Raw genomic sequence first — 16,430 nt, 5'->3', positions numbered from 1 at the left:
CACTAAACAATACAGTAAATCTTCTTTACGTCCTGCAGTTACTGAATTGGATCTAGATTAGATGAGAAACAAAACTGAGAAAACTGGATATGTGCAGCATGTCTCCGAGGATTACATTTGGGGTTGTGCCATTCCAAAGTAAACATTAAAATCTGAGTGGATTCATGAGCGGGGAGGAAAAGCAAACAGACAAAGAGAGAATACAAGTGGGTTGATTGTTGGATGATCTGACATATCATTTGAGTTCACTTTTTAAAGGCGCTGAAAGAGCTAAACAACACTAAAGAGGTAAAACATAGAAACTAGGTGCAGGAGGAGGCCAATCAGCCCTTCGAGCCTGCCCCACCATTCAGTATGATAATTGCATCTCAGTAACTCACTCCTGCCCTCTCCTCATGTCCCTTGATCCCTTTAGCCACAAGTGTCACATCCAGCTCCCTCTTGAATATATCTAATGAATTGACCCGAATAACCTCCTGTGGGAGAGAATTCCACAGGTTCGCTACTCGGAGTGAAGTATTCTTCCTCATCTCTGTACTGAATGGTTTATCCCTTAATCTTAGACTGTGATCCCTATTTCCAGACTTCCACAACATGAGGAACATTCTTCCCCCATCTCGCCTATCCAGTCCCATCAGGATTTTATATGTTTCTCCTGAGATCCCCCCCTTATTCTTCTAAATTCCAGCTCAATACAAGCCCAGTCAATCTAGTCTTTCCTCATATGTCCATCCTAAAAATCAGTCTGGTGAACCTTTACTGGATTCCCTCAATAGCAAGACCAAAACTGTGCACAATATGTTTCACTAAGGCCCTGTATAACTGCAGCAAGACATCCCTACTCCAGTACTCAAATCCTTTCGATATGAAGGAGCACATACCACTGGCTTTTCTCATTGTCTGTTGCATCTATATGCCAACCTTCAGCGGCTGTTCCACCTTGACATCCAGGTCTTGTTGCACCTCACTTCTTCCTAAACCGCCACCTTTCAGATAATCATCTGCCTTCTTGTTTTTGTGACCGAAGTGGATAATCTCACGTTTATCCGCATTATATTGCATATGCCAAGTATTTTCCTACTCGGCCAGTCTGTCCAAATCACCCTGCAGCCTCTTAGTATCCTTCTCACAGTACACACTGCCACCCAGCTAAGTGTCACCTGCAAATTTGGAGATAAAGCACTCGATTCCTTTGTTCAAATCGTTTAATATATGTTATGAGCAACTGAGGTCCCAGCGCTAAACCCTGGGCATCCCACTCACCTTCATTCTGAAGAGAACTGCTTTATTCCAACTCTCTGCCAATGTGTTCTCTACCCATGTCAACCCAATACCTCCGATACCATGAGCTTTAACTTTCCTTAGTCATGTTTTGTATGAACCTTGTAAAAAGCCTTATGAAAGTCCAGGTACACAAGATGTACTGATTCACACTTGTCCACTGTACTGGACACATCCTCACAAAAAAAAATTCAAAGATTTGTCAAGCATGGTTCCCCATGCTGATTCGGACCAATTGTCACCGCTTTCCAAATGCTCAGTTATTACATTCTTAATAATTGACTTCAGCAGTTCCCCATTTTCTCTCTCCCTCCTTTTTAAAAAAGTGGAGTTACATTAGCTATCCTGCAATCCATTGGAACTCTTCCAGAGTCTACACAATGCTGGAAAATGATTGCCATTACATCTGCTATTTCGAGGGCCACTTCCTTAAGTACTCTGGGATGCAGAGCATCAGGCCCTGGGAATTTTCAGGTTTTAATCCCATCAGTTTCTGCAATACCATTTCCTGATTAATAAGGATTTCCTACACTTTCTCCGTGAAGGTTGAATAAGCATTCAGTAAGGTGCCACATAAAAGTCAAAGGGCATGCAAATAGCTATTAGTGGAAGTCCAAGGGAAATAGCAAAGATGAAAAGCAGAGCACCTGAAGATAAGGCTTGGATCGAGTGTTGGGGGAGGATTTATACAAAAACTGCCGTCAAGGTACAATGGAAGTCTCCAAGAAAATATTGGACAAGAGAAAATGAAGTCACTGTCTTTGGGACATTTATCTGATAACTGATCACTCTCCTGACAACCCTTTACCCCTGTTGAGTTGTGAATGCTTCATTATTTGTATATATTTAAAACTGAGATTAATACATTTTTGATCAAAGGAACAAGAAATTCAGGGAGCAGGTGGCATTGTGGAGTTGTTACATATTCATCTGTGTCAGTTCTGAATGGCAAAGCAGGCTCAAGATCTAATTCTGCTTCTGCATCTTATCTTCCTATCCTGTGTAACTGTCACTATTGTAGGCTATCCTTCTTTGTCCTTCTCAACCATTCTAAACCCTTTGATGTATTTGACCTCATTATTCTTCTCTAACACCATTACTCAATCATCCAGTTGGGTGGGGGCTGTCCTCAAATGGTGGCAAACCTATTTATCGGTCATAACTAGTGAATCCCCTACCATGGTTTTGTTCCTGCTAATAAACTATTACATATGCAATGCCACAAGAATTTATTCTTGATCACCTTCTATTTCTCATCATTATTCTTCTCATAGACATTATCTGAAGATACAATGTCAGCTTCCATATGTAGATTGATTCTGACTCTATCCAACTCTGCCTCACCACCATGCCATTGCTTCCAACTTATTGTGGAGTTTGTCTGACATTCAACCCTGGCTGAACAAAATAAATTGTATCTTGTGGTGACCAAAAATGACATCTGCCTCCACCGCAACTCCATTCATTTGCTATCAACCATTATACATCTCCCTGATCATTTGTTGAAGCTGAACAAGACCTTTACAAGCCTGGCATCTGACTTTAGCCTCCAAACCAATATCTGCTCCATCACCAAGACTGTCTACTTCCACCTAGCCAGCCCTGCTCAGCTCGCCTGATACCAAAATCTCAAATTTCCCACTGATTTTTTTTATTCTTTGAAGTTATCTACTGTAGTATTCATGATCATCAAAGTCTGCATTCTGTGATCACGGTGCCTTTAAAAGGAATTTGTTCAGTGTTGTTTCTTTTGCAAAGAGGTGTTACCAGTGATACTGGAATGTCTGCTTCAGAAGCAGTGGGTGAACAGCTTTGAGCTCCTTCAGTACTTTTTTTAAAAAAATTAGACAAAAGAAGCATTGTGGGTGGAGTCAGGCTCAAACAATCCAAAGGTTTAGGTATTTTCAGTTGATGTTGCAATTGGAAGCTGATCGATACAGCTGTCTGCTACAGCTAAAATGTTGAGTTCTTTCTCTGCTGATAAGTTACTTATTCCGAGGTTATTTCTCCTGGACTGGAGATAGCACATGAGAAAATCTGTTTTGCTGAATTTATCTTTGCCAAGGGCATGTTTATGGGATGCTGCTTTATTGGAATAGTTGATGATTAGTGGCTAATTAATATAATTTTAAGTGTTCCAATAGAGTTAAAGTTATGCCTTTTTAAAAAAACTGTTGTAAGAATAAAGTGTGTTTTGCTTAAAGTCTAGTAGTTCGACCATTTGAATTATATCTGGAACACAGCCCCCTACACTTGCCTGTAAATAAAATAATGTTAGGGTCAATGCTATCTCCTTGATATATTTTGAGGGAGTTTGATCTGATCTATAACAAAACTCTGCAAACTTGAGCTTATTCCAATCTCTATCATGTCTTAATTCACTGTTAGATTCAGTTGCCCATAACTCCTGTGTTTGCTGACCTACATTGTCTTCTAGTTAAGCTATTCTCTTGATTTTAATGTATCATTATTAATTGCAATGCCTTCAAGGGATCACTCCTCCTTATCTCTTTTTTAATGCCCTCTGGCTCATGTGGTCTTTGTGTTCCTCCATTATCCACTTCCTAACTCCCTCTGTCTATCCCCTTCTCCTTTTAAAAAGTTTCTTGAAGTTAGCTCTCGTTGTGGAATTTGGTAACCTGGCAGTGTCACCTGGTCTAACTGATAGCAATAGCTCACTATCAAACTCAACATAAGCCAACTTGAAATTATTTCCAGGAAATTGAGGGTTTGGTTAAGAAAAAGGAGGAAGCATATCTAAAGTATAGACAGGATAGATCGAGTGAATCCTTCGAATATAAAGGCAGTAGGAGTATACTTAAGAGGGAAATCAGGAGGGCAAAAAGGGGACATGAAATAGCTTTAGCAAATAGAATTAAGGAGAATCCAAAGGGTTTTTACAAATACATTAAGGACAAAATGGTAACTAGGGAGACAATAGGGCCCCTCAAAGATCAGCAAGGTGGCCTTTGTGTGGAGTCGCAGAAAATGGGGGAGATACTAAACGAGTATTTTGCATCAGTGTTTACTGTGGATAAGGGTATGGAAGATTAGAAAGTAGCAAAATAGATGGTGACACCTTGAAAAATGTCCATATTACAGAGGAGGAAGTGCTGAATAGTCACAGATTAGGTGCCTAAAGACTGGAGTTTGGCTGGAGTCGTGCCACTCTTTTAAGAAGGGTAAGTAAGGACGACCCAGGGAACTACAGGCCAGTGAGCCTGACGTCGGTGGTGGGCAGGTTGTTGGAGGGAATCCTGAGGGACAGGATGTACATGTGTTTGGAAAGGCAAGGACTGATTAGGGATAGTCAGCATGGCTTTGTGCATGGGAAATCATGTCTCACAAACTTGATTGAGTTTTTTGAAGAAGTAACAAAAGAATTGATGAGGGCAGAGTGGTAAGTGTGATCTATATGGACTTCAGTAAGGCGTTCGACAAGGTTCCCCATGGGAGACTGATTAGCAAGATTAGATCTCACAGAATACAGGGAGAACTAGCCATTTGGATACAGAACTGGCTCAAAGGTAGAAGACAGAGGGTGGTGGTGGAGGGTTGTTTTTCAGACTGGAGGCCTGTGACCAGTGGAGTGCCACAGGATCGGTGCTGGGTCCTCTACTTTTTGTCATTTACATAAATGATTTGGATGCGAGCATAAGAGGTATAGTTAGTAAGACACCAAAATTGGAGGTGTAGTGGACAGCAAAGAAGGTTACCTCAAGAATACAACAGGATCTTGATCAGATGGGCCAATGGGCTGAGAAGTGGCAGATGGAGTTTAATTCCGATAAATGCGAAGTGCAGCATTTTGGGAAAGCAAATCTTAGCATGACGTATACACTTAATGGTAAGGTCCTAGGGACTGTTGCTGAAGAAAGAGACCTTGGAGTGCAGGTTCATAGCTTCCTGAAAGTGGAGTGGCAGGTAGATAGGATAGTAAAGAAAACGTTTGGTATGCTTTCTTTTATTGGTCAGAGTATTCTGTACAGGAGTTGAGACATCATGTTGTGGCTGTACAGGACGTTGGTTAGGCCACTATTGGAATATTGCATGCAGTTCTGATTTCCTTCCTATTGGAAATATATTGTGAAACTTGAAAGGATTCAGAAAAGATTTACAAGGATATTGCCAGACTTAGAGGATTTGAGCGAGGGGGAAAGGATGAACAGGGTGGGGCTGTTTTCCCTGGAGCGTCAGAGGCTGAGGGGTAACCTTATAGAGATTTACAAAATTATGAGAGGCATGGATTGGATAAATAGACAAAGTCTTTTCCCTGGGATGGGAGAGTCCAGAACTAGAGGGCATAGGTTTAGGGTGAGAGGGGAAAGATATAAAAGGAACCTAAGGGGAAACCTTTTCACGCAGAGGGTGGTACGTGCATGGAATGAGCTGCCAGGGGAAGTGGTGGAGGCTAGTACAATTGCAACGTTTAAAAGGCATTTGGTTGGGTATATGAATAGGAAGGGTTTGGAGGGATGTGTGCGGGGTGCTGGCAGGTAGGACTAGATTAAGTTGGGATATCTGGTCTGCATGGACTGGTTGGACTGAAAGGTCTGTTTCTGTGCTGTACATCTCTGTGACTCTAAAGTGTATGTATATTTGAGTTTGCTGGAAATCTAGTGCTTTGGTTCATAGGAATGGTAGCTTCTGTTGATTTTGATGGAGTTGTGTAATGTTGCATTGATAATTAAGTGTATTTTTAACTTTGCTCTCACCTCAGTCATTTGTTCTGTATATTTCTATGTATCTGAAGCAACTGTAACATATTTGTATGTCAATTTTCTTTAATATGATCTCCCTAAAATTAATGGAAACTCCACAGCGTATACCGTTTCAAAAAAAACTTCATACTTGCTAATACTTTCTTTTCCTCCAGACAGAATCAGCACAACTGCAACAGAAGAAAAGAACTTTGCTAAAGGCAGATGTAAGGATTCGATTCACTTGATCTAGTTGATGGTTAACACTCGCTTTAACAATGTGATGATTTATAGCTTGCTGCCTTCTATTTAAGGAGGTTCTGTTATGGTGAAAAATTATGGTGATATTCACTTGAGGTACCTTTAGTTATTTTTTAAAAAACGTAAGTAATGGGCTGCTTGATAGTAAATCAATGTTCATTAATGATAAATTGGGAGATATTATTGTATTTCATTTTTTGCAGAAAACTGAGAACCTTCTGTTTGGACCTCATGACAGTTCCCACTTGTCGGGCAACGTGCAGTTTGTTCATGGCTCAGGTAGGCCAAGGGTTATAGCTGGTCTTATTTGTGCATATCACTGCTGCTTCTGGAGGGCATTGTAGATTCAGTTCACTTGACAATGCCTATGGTCTATCGGGATTAAGATAATAACTAGTAAATCCACATTTCCTCAAACTCTGTTCATTTAGTGTGATGCATATAACATTTTGTCCAGCAAACTAATGATGTTTCTGCACTACAATTTGGCACTGTTCTTCCATGATTCTGCTGTCTGGGTGAAATCTCCTTTCCCTGTCTGATTCTCCGTGACTCTGGTAGTTGTTCCAGGTTCAGTAGCAGTAGCCTGATGCCTTGCTCCAATGGCTTTTGTGCTAAAGAAAAATTCTTGTAAATCAATTCTGTATGGATAAGGCCATTTCATAAAGTGGTACATTTCTCAATCATTTTCAGACTTTTTTTTCTCAGTACTTCATAACTATTTGTTAAAGGATTTGAGGTACTTTGCACACTTACTGGTAGAATTAAATCATTTTCTTCTCATCTGGACTCACCTCAGAGACCATTTGATCAGAGGGTTGAAGCAATTTATGAAAGCAGCAGGGTGAATTCACTGAGCTATGACCATGTTGTAAATGAAGCTGCACAAAAGAGCAAAGAGGCAGAGTACTTTGAAGCAAAGAAGAGCTTTTATGGCACTGACTGAAATAGTGGAGTGTTTCCAGATATGCTTGTTAACGTTTATTATGTGACATTAACAGTCTTCAAAACCAAAAGTAGTATTAGTTTTAAAATAGTTTATCCTTCAACTGGTAATGATTGCAGTACATTCCAGAAAGAACCTGCTATGTTTGAATGACCCAAAGTAGGTAAGCGGTCTGAAGCTGATTTCAGGTTTTCCCTTTTGTCATTCCACTTCCAGTGCAGAGAGTTTTCGAGAATATTTTCTTAACGGACTTGTTTTTCTCTGGCGAAGCATTGTTTAAATGTATTTACAGAACATTTATTCATACATTTTAATCTTTGTTAAAAAGATAGGGACTGTTTTACAGGGGTCTGTAAAGAAATTTGGACTAGGTTTCACCCATGCGTCATTAATATTACTGTTATCTCTTGATTTAGAAGTTTGTGGATTCAAGTCACATGACATGAGTTGTGCCTAAGAATCTAGGCTGTCATAGTCCATGCCTGATGGAGTTTTGTTGTTTGGAGGTCTTTTGGATATGATGTTAAACTGAGGTCGGGTCCATTCTGTTAAGATGGACGTAAATAATCCTTTTCTATTATTCTGAAGAAGTACATGGGAGATAGTCAGTGTTTTGATAATATTTATCCTTCAATCAACAACACAACTCAAGGCATTATTTGATCATTATCAGTTTGCTGCCATGTGCAACTTTGCTGCTGTATTTTCCCACATTGTGATAATCTGTGCACTTCAAAGTATTTAATTGGCTATAAAACAATTTAGAACTCCATGGTACTGTGGGAAGGACTATACAAATAATAATATATTTCTGTCCATAATATTTGTATAGCAATTACAGAGCACATGTTGGTTATTTAACTGAATTTTAAATGTAAACATTAGTTAGTGAATAACCAGAAGAAATTAATCTCCACCCACCAATCTAAAGCACATGGACCTCTCAATTGAAAATTGAATCAATGTAGGATGTTGTTGTGGTTCTGCTCGCCGAGCTGGAAGTTTTTGCTGCAAACATTTTGTTCCCTTGCAGCGCTTCACACGAGGCTCCAACAGCACTGATGATGTTCCCTAGCCAGGGAACGAAACGTTTGCAGCAAAAACTTCCAGCTCGGCGAGCAGAACCACAACAACGGATACCCGAGCTACAAATCTTCAATCAGATTTTAAATGTAGGATGTTGCCAGGGCTGTAGGTTGTGATCTATAGGAAGAGGCTGAATAGACTGGGGCAATTTTCCCTGGAGTCTTGGAAGCTGAGGGGTGTCTTTATTGAGATTTATAAGGTCAATAGGGGCTTGGATAGGGTAAATAGACAAGGTTTGTTTTACTGGGGTGGGGGAATCCAAAACTAGAGCGCATAGGTTTAAGATGAGAGTAAAATGATTTAAAAGGGACCGAAGGGGCAACGTTTTCATGCACAGTGGTATGCATTTAAGGAATGAGCTGCCAGAGTAAGTGGTGGAGGCTAGTACAGTTACAGCATTTAAAAAGGATTTGGATGGGTATATGAATAGGAACGGTTTAGAGTGATATGGGCCGGGTGCTGGGAGTAGATTTGTTTCGGATATCTGGGGTTGGCATGAACAAGTTGGACCGAAGTGTCTGGTTCCTTGGTGTACATCTATCTGACTGTGTCCACTTACTTTTACCCCCATATAAATTGACATCCTGCCTTTGTCAACCATGCAAACTCCTGATCTGTTTCTGTCTGCAATTTATACTTTGTTATCTTGACATCAACACACTGGGATAACCTGGTGAGGTGATGAGCAGTTTTTGTTTGACCTGACGACAGTTTTCTATTTGAAATAACATGCATATTTTGACATTTGTGGTGTTTAATGTTTCAAGTTTTAGAAAACCAACCTTAAGACCAACCACAGCCTGCAATTTAAGGAAGCTAGTGAAAGTGTCCCTCATCAATTAGTGTTTCAAAAGGATTAGATGCCCAAGGCAATTGGAATTTTGTCCCATGTCGATTTAGGTTGTGTACAAAGTGTTTGCTGTCCTGAAAATTAAGAAAATGGCCAGCTTAAATGCAGTGAAAACTTCAATGTAGAATTGTTTTAAGCAGTGAACACTCTGAAGAATCTGGTGAAGTAGGAAACAACCAAAAAATTGCTAAGTATGTGCAATTTTGTTTAAAGGTAATGATAGCAACTTTCACCATTTTGATGTAACTGAAGATGGCGTCTTCTCCAAGCCAGGTTAATAAAAATAACTTTATCTGCTGCAGCTAAGGCTAGTAATGATGTTGAACCTTGCGTCGCACCAATGCACACCATTATGAAAGCAGTTAGAAAACAGCAACTTCCAAGGCTATGGAACCTGAATGTCCACACTGAAGTGTTTAACAGATTGTGCAACCATTTTCAATAGACTACCAATTCAAACTAAAATGTATTCATGATACTGGACTAACCTTCCAATCTTGAAGGAAGTGAGGACTGCAGATGCTGGAGATCTGCAGTCAGGCAGCATCCAAGGAGCAGGAGAATCGACGTTTCGGGCATAAGCTCTTCTTCCAATCTTGTAGAGAAGCAACTGTCACTGAAAACTGTTTTCAAAACTAGTTGTGATACCTATCATTACCATGGTTATACATACTAAATTCTTGTAATTTGTCTTTAAAAATGTGAATTTGTGTGTGCTTCATAGAAGAGGGAGTGGGACAGCTGATATCATGTAGATGGTTATGGGCCATTCTTCAAATTAAAACGAGTTTTAGGATTTTGCTATTCTCATATTTGGTTTTTTTTGAAAAGTACTGATTAAAGAAGGAATATTGATAGTACAATTTATTATTACTCAGCATGCAAGACATATTAATGTGTTGCCCTAACATGTGGTCCACCAACATCTTAAATCAATCTGCTACATGGGTCCAAAAGTGTTGTCATAAATGGTTAGCACCTGTGTGTTATTAGCCAGCGTTAGTCTATAAAGTAAATGCATATGCACAAGTAAAAATGTTAATAGCAAATGTCATATCAGGTAAGATGAAGTTATTTATTCACTTGTTTAATGCAATGATATTGAATAAGTCAGATAATCTCTTCCAAGTATTGTCTAAATCTTTATGTTGGTAATTTATTATTCCACGATAATGTGTTGTGTCGCTGTCTGTCTCTCTGTCTGTCTCTCTCTGTCTGTCTCTCTGTCTGTCTGTCTGTCTGTCTCTCTGTCTGTCTGTCTGTCTCTCTGTCTGTTTGTCTCTCTGTCTGTCTCTCTGTCTGTCTGTCTCTCTGTCTGTGTCTGTCTCTCTCTCTGTGTCTGTCTCTCTCTCTGTCTCCCTGCCTCTCAGCAAGTCTATCACATTACATTTTGGAGGGTTATATCTTTTCTGTATTGCAAGGGTTTTCAAAGTTAAGGTGGCTCAGTGGTTAGCACCACTGCCCTACAATGCCAGGGACCCAGGTTCGATTCCAGCCTCGAGTGTCTGTGTGAAGTTAGCACATTCTCCCCATTCTTGTGTGGGTTTTCGTCCTCAGTCCACCAGGTTAGGAGGATTGGCCATGCTAAATTGCCCATAGTATCCAGGGATGTACAGGCTAGCTGGATTAGCCATGGGAAATGCAGAGTTACTGGGATACAGTTATTGGGTTGGGGAGAGGTGCGAAGGAGGTGGTGGTTCTCTTGAAGGATGGTATGGACCTTGGGCCGAATGGCCTGCTTCAATACTGTAGGGATTCTATGAACTGTAAAGTTATGTGAGCTTGAATTATTCTTATGATTCATCATAAATTCCTTTACTGTTTCCATATTAGAGTTAATCTCATTTAAAGTATCTCCAGTAAGATACTAGGAAAGAGATTTTAAACTGATGCCTTCTACATAAACATTATTTTATTCCATGTTGTCACTTCGAGCTACCTAAATTGCATACGTATGGAACCCTAGTAGAAATAAAAAATTACAGAAGTCAGCAAATAAGCACTTAATGTTTAGTTGAATATTAAGGTAGATCAAATTTTTAAGATAAGATAAAGTAATTGGATACCCATCCACCTGCTTAATTGCAAATGAGCTAACAGATTTAGTATTATGGAAATTGCTGCAGTATTTCAGGAGCAGGCTAAGATGGGAAATACACCCAGGGCTTTGCAGCTTTCATATTTATTGGTTTTACCTCCTTTCTACAGTGCTGAAATGATTGGGTATCTGAACTGTTCATGAACATGTTTCAGTAAGAAAAGAGAAGATGGTAAAAGAGGGGGAGGTGTGGCACTGTTGGTCAAGGACAGTATTACAGTTGCAGAAAGGATGTTTGGGGACTCGTCAGCTGAGGTAGTATGGGCTGAAGTTAGAAACAGGAAAGTAGAGGTCACCCTGTTGGGAGTTTTCTATAGGCTTCCGAATAGTTCCAGAGGTGTAGAGGAAGGGATAGCAAAGATGATTCTTGATAGGAGTGAGAGAGACAGGGTGGTTGTCATGGGGGACTTCAACTTTCCAAATATTGACTGGGAACACTATAGTATGAGTACTATAGTTGGGTCAGTTTTTGTCCAGTGTGCACAGAAGGGCTTCCTGATACAGTATGTAGACAGGCCAACAAGGGGCGAAGCCACTTTAGATTTGATACTGGGTAATGTGCCGGTCAGGTGTTAGTGTGAGCACTTTGGTGATAGTGATCACAATTCTGTTATGTTTACTTTAGTGACAGAAAGGGATAGGTGTATACCGATGGGCAAGAGTTACAGCTGGGGGAAAGGCAATTACGATGCGATTAGGCAAGATTTAGGAAACATAGGATGGGGAAGGAAACTACAGGGGGTGGGCACATTAGAAATGTGGAGCTTATTCAAGGAAAAGCGACTGTCTGTCCTAGATAAGTATGTGCCTGTCAGGCAGGGAGGAAGCTGTAGAGTGCGGGGGCCATGGTTTATGATGGAAGTGGAATCTCTGGTCAAGAGGAAGAAGAAAGCTTAAGGCTCAGTTAGGGCACTTGAAGGTTATAAGGTAGCCAGGAAAGACCTAAAGATAGGGCTCAAAAGAGCCAGGAGAAGACATATGAAGTTGTTGGCAGATAGGATCAGGGTAAACCATAAGGCTTTCTATAGGTATTTAAGGAATAAAAGAATGACGAGTAAGATTAGGGCCAATTAAGGATAGTAACGGGAAGTTGTGTGTAGAGTCAGAGGCGATAGAGGAAGCACTAAATGAATATTTTACGACAATATTCACTCTAGAAAACGACAATGTTGTCGAGATTACTGAGATACAGGCTCCTGGACTAGGTGTGATTGAGGTTCACAAGGAAGAGCTATTAGAAATCCTGCAGTGTGAGAAAATAGATAAGTACCCTGGGCCAGATGGGATTTATCCTCCCTGGCTTCCCAGAGGATCGTAGGAGATTGCCAAGCCTTTGGCATTGACCTTTAAATCGTCGTTGTCTACAGGAAGACTGGAGGATAGCAAATGTGGTTCCCCTGTACAAGAAGGGGAGTGGAGACAACCCTGGTAATTATAGACCTGTGAGCCTTACTTCAGTTGTTGGTAAAGTGTTGGAAAAGGTTATAAGAGATAGGATTTATAATCATCTAGAAAAGAATAATTTGATTAGGGATAGTCAGCACGGTTTTGTGAAGGGTAGGTCATGCCTCACAAACCTTTTTGAGTTCTTTGAGAAGGTGACCAAACAGGTAGATGAAAGGAAACTGGTTGATTGTTGTGTATATGGATTTCAGCAAGGCATTCAACAGTAGGCTATTGTACAAAATGCGGAAGAATGGGATTGTGGGAAATATAGCAGTTTGGATCAGTAATTAGCTTGCTGAAAGAAGACAGTATGGTGGTTGATGGGAAATGTTCATCCTGGAGTCCAGTTACCAGTGGTGGACCGCAAGGGTCAGTGTTGGGTCTACTGCTGTTCGTTATTATTATAAACGACCTGGATGAGGGCATAGAAGGGTGGGTTAGTAAATTTGCAGACGACACTAAGATCGGTGGAGTTGTGGATAGTGATGAAGGACGTTGTAGGTTACAGAGAGACATAGATAAGCTGCAGAGCTGGGCTGAGAGGTGGCAAATGGAGTTTAATGCGGACAAGTGTGAGGTGATTCATTTTGGTCAGAGTAACCGGAATGCAAAGTACTGGTAAGATTCTTGGTAGTGTAGATGAGCAGAGAGATCTCGGTGTCCAGGTACACAGATCCTTGAAAGTTGCCACCCAAGTTGACAGGGTTGTTAAGAAGGCATACAGTGTTTTAGCTTTTATTAATAGAGGGTTCGATTTCCAGAACTATGAGGTTATGCTACAGCTGTACAAAACTCTGGTGTGGCTGCACTTAGGAGTATTATGTACAGTTCTGGTCACTGCATTATAAGAAGGATATGGAAACTTTGGAAAAGATGCAGAGGAGATTTACTAGGATGTTGCCTGGTATGGAGGGAAGGTCTTAGGAGGAAAGGCTGAGGGGCTTGAGGCTATTTTCGTTAGAGAGAAGATTATTGAGAGGTGACTTAATAGAGACATATAAGATAATCAGAGGGTTAGATAGGGTGGACAGGGAGAACCTTTTTCCAAGAATGAGGACGAGAGGGCTAGCTTTAAATTGAGGGGTGGTAGATATAGAACATATGTCAGAGATAGTTTCTTTAGTCAGAGAGTAATAAGGGTATGTAATGCTTTGCCTGCAACGGTAGTAGATTCGCCAACTTTAAGTACATTTAAGTCGTCATTGGACAAGCACATGGACGTACGTGGAATAGTGTAGATTAGATGGGAGTCAGATTGGTATGACAGGTCGGTGCAACATCAAGGGCCGAAGGGCCTGTATTGCGCTGTAATGTTCAATGTTCTATAATGTTCTGTGAACATCAATTACTGACATTCTGAACTCAATGCAAATGTTTGGCCGTGGCTTGTGTTTTCCCAAGCTCTGAGCTTAGACATTCAGCAGCAGTAAACCTGCACATACTCCACCTATCCTTTGACGCTTTTTTTTTCAAATTAACCCTTTTCCTCAAAATGCAAAACAAGAATCTAAGGTTAAAAAAAAGATAGGATTTCGCCAAGGCAAGTCCAACATAGGTTCAACAAGTAAACTTTGTGCCCTATTCTTTTTACTTTCAGTGCCACTGATACAAACCAGTAAACTGTTCCCTGATTTGGAGGATGGCGATACGAGCTTAACACTCACCTCTGCCAAAGCAATCATAACCATATTTGACGTAAGTGTAACTGCTGTGCTAAATCCTATCATCGTGCTGGAACCCTGCACTGCCCAATTTTAGCCCTTACCCAAAACACACAAACCACACTGCCCCAGTTGACCCATCATCTCTGCCTGCTTCTGTACCAACAAACTTATCTCCTCATATCATGGCCATTCTGTCCCCCTTGATCCAGGAACTCCCCACATACATTCAGGCTACCACCCATGCCCTCCTGCTCCTCCATGACTTTCATTTTCCCCAAGCCCCAACGCCTTAACAGTACCGTGGACATCCAGCCCCTGTACACATCCATCTGCCATGGTGAAGGCCTCCAAACCCTTTGTTTATTCCACTTCTGCCAACCTTACCACTAGCCATGGGCCCCAGCTATGCCTGCCTCTTCATCGGATATGTGCAACACCATACTTTTTGACTCTAAATTCTGTTTAATAATGGTGTGTCCTGAACTGAAGTAAAATGTATTTGTGTACTTTTTGAAGGTTCCAGTTGCTGATTTTAAATTAGTTTGATGTGGGGTTTAGTGGAACTCAGCAAAGCGATTGAGTAAGGGATGAGTTTTTTCCCAGGTCCTGAGGAGTGAATTCTATTAGCTACATTAACCATAAAACCATACTTTATCTCAAAATAGAGAGACAATCCATAACTGTGAACAGCTGCAGAGGTGGTAGACTCAAGGAAAAATAGAAGATCAATCTTGACAGTCCAAAGAATTTTTTCACATCTTTATCCAAATTCCAGTCGCGCACTTTTAGGAAGGTGATGCCTAATGCAGTTATGGTTTTATGGGTACCAGAAGTCACCCTGTACCTCACCAAAATGGCCAGTCATCTGAATCCATTAATGTCATTAGTCTGTCTCTTTCTTGGGCTCGTGCCCTCTGTCTTGCTCTCCCCTTTGCACCCCCCCTTTCTCGTGCCTCTCTCTCTCTCCCCCCCACCCGCCCATTCCACCCCATTCCATCCCAGTTAATGAGCAAGGAATTGCTGATAGTTGAATAAATTAGTAAATGTGTTTGTTTCGCCTGTGTTAGAGATGCATAAACTAAACCAGGGTTAATTTCTAATTATATTTAGAGTCAGTGAGGTTAACAACACAGAAAACCATTCTTTGGTCTGCACAGTTCAAAAGCAACCAGCTAGTTATTCTAATCTCATTTTCTAGCATTGGCTCATAGCCTTGTATATTTTGCTTTACTTTATTCAGGCTATAATCAGATGATGACAGTCAGTGCAGTCACGTCACATCTCATTACCATGTGATCCCAGATTTGCTTTATTCTGATAATCAGAACAACGTTGATCACAATAGCATTGTTAGCTATTTAGATATGGGACCAGTCTCAATTGAACATTAATTTTTTTAAGTTGTTTGTCCAGAATCCTTTCCATGTTTTTCATTAGTGTGGGTGAACTGACTCTTCTGTCCCCTCAGGATTCTCTTGCAAATGAGAAGAACCATGAAACATTGACAACAGCACAACAGAAAGCGAGAACTATTTTAGAATCATTTGAAAATCCTTTCAGAATGGTAAGCTTAGACTCCTAGAATTTGCATGTTCAAAAGTTTATATGTACTTCATAAGCTGTGTGAAGAAATATTGAATGGGAGCAGTTCATTAAAACTCAAATTTTTCATCAGGTTTTAGCACATTTTACGAAGTAGGGCACTCGTCTTTAGATGTGGATGTTAATACCTAATTTTGTCTGACACTCCCAAAAACAAAGTGCTACATTGTTGAAGGTACAATCCTCTGGATGAAATGTTAAATGAGATTGCTACGCAATATTGAGGAGTGATTTAGTACAGATATTTAAAATGTTAAAATGAGTCAGTAAGTAGATACAGAAAACCTACTTTTGCTAATGAGGTAATTCAGATAATCTGTTTTGAAAATTAGTGCCAACCCTCACATAGGCAGAAAAATCAAGAGTTCTTAGTTTTGAGAAAAGATTGATTATTTATTCTATTTATTGGATTTTGCTAGCTTACATATCGTGCTGAGAGAGTCCTTTTGGCACATATAGATTATGCAGTAAGGTGAACAATGATTTATTTTTCATT

At 40.4% G+C, this 16,430-nt stretch overlaps 1 protein-coding gene across 1 annotated transcript in view; it reads left to right on the top strand.

Moving 5' to 3' along the window:
* Nucleotides 1-16,430, top strand: part of exosc10 (exosome component 10) — a 62,339-nt gene that overhangs the window by 28,005 nt on the left and 17,904 nt on the right. The window contains exons 15-18 of the mRNA XM_060851800.1: nt 6,158-6,208; nt 6,446-6,521; nt 14,266-14,363; nt 15,801-15,896. Of these exons, the coding sequence (XP_060707783.1) occupies nt 6,158-6,208; nt 6,446-6,521; nt 14,266-14,363; nt 15,801-15,896 (321 nt within the window). The remainder of the gene's footprint in view (nt 1-6,157; nt 6,209-6,445; nt 6,522-14,265; nt 14,364-15,800; nt 15,897-16,430) is intronic.

This window comes from Hemiscyllium ocellatum, chromosome 37 (assembly GCF_020745735.1).
Source record: "Hemiscyllium ocellatum isolate sHemOce1 chromosome 37, sHemOce1.pat.X.cur, whole genome shotgun sequence".
Classification (NCBI taxonomy): Eukaryota; Metazoa; Chordata; class Chondrichthyes; order Orectolobiformes; family Hemiscylliidae; genus Hemiscyllium; species Hemiscyllium ocellatum.
Note: the sequence above shows the minus strand (reverse complement) of the source record. Positions and strands in the feature narration are given on the sequence as shown.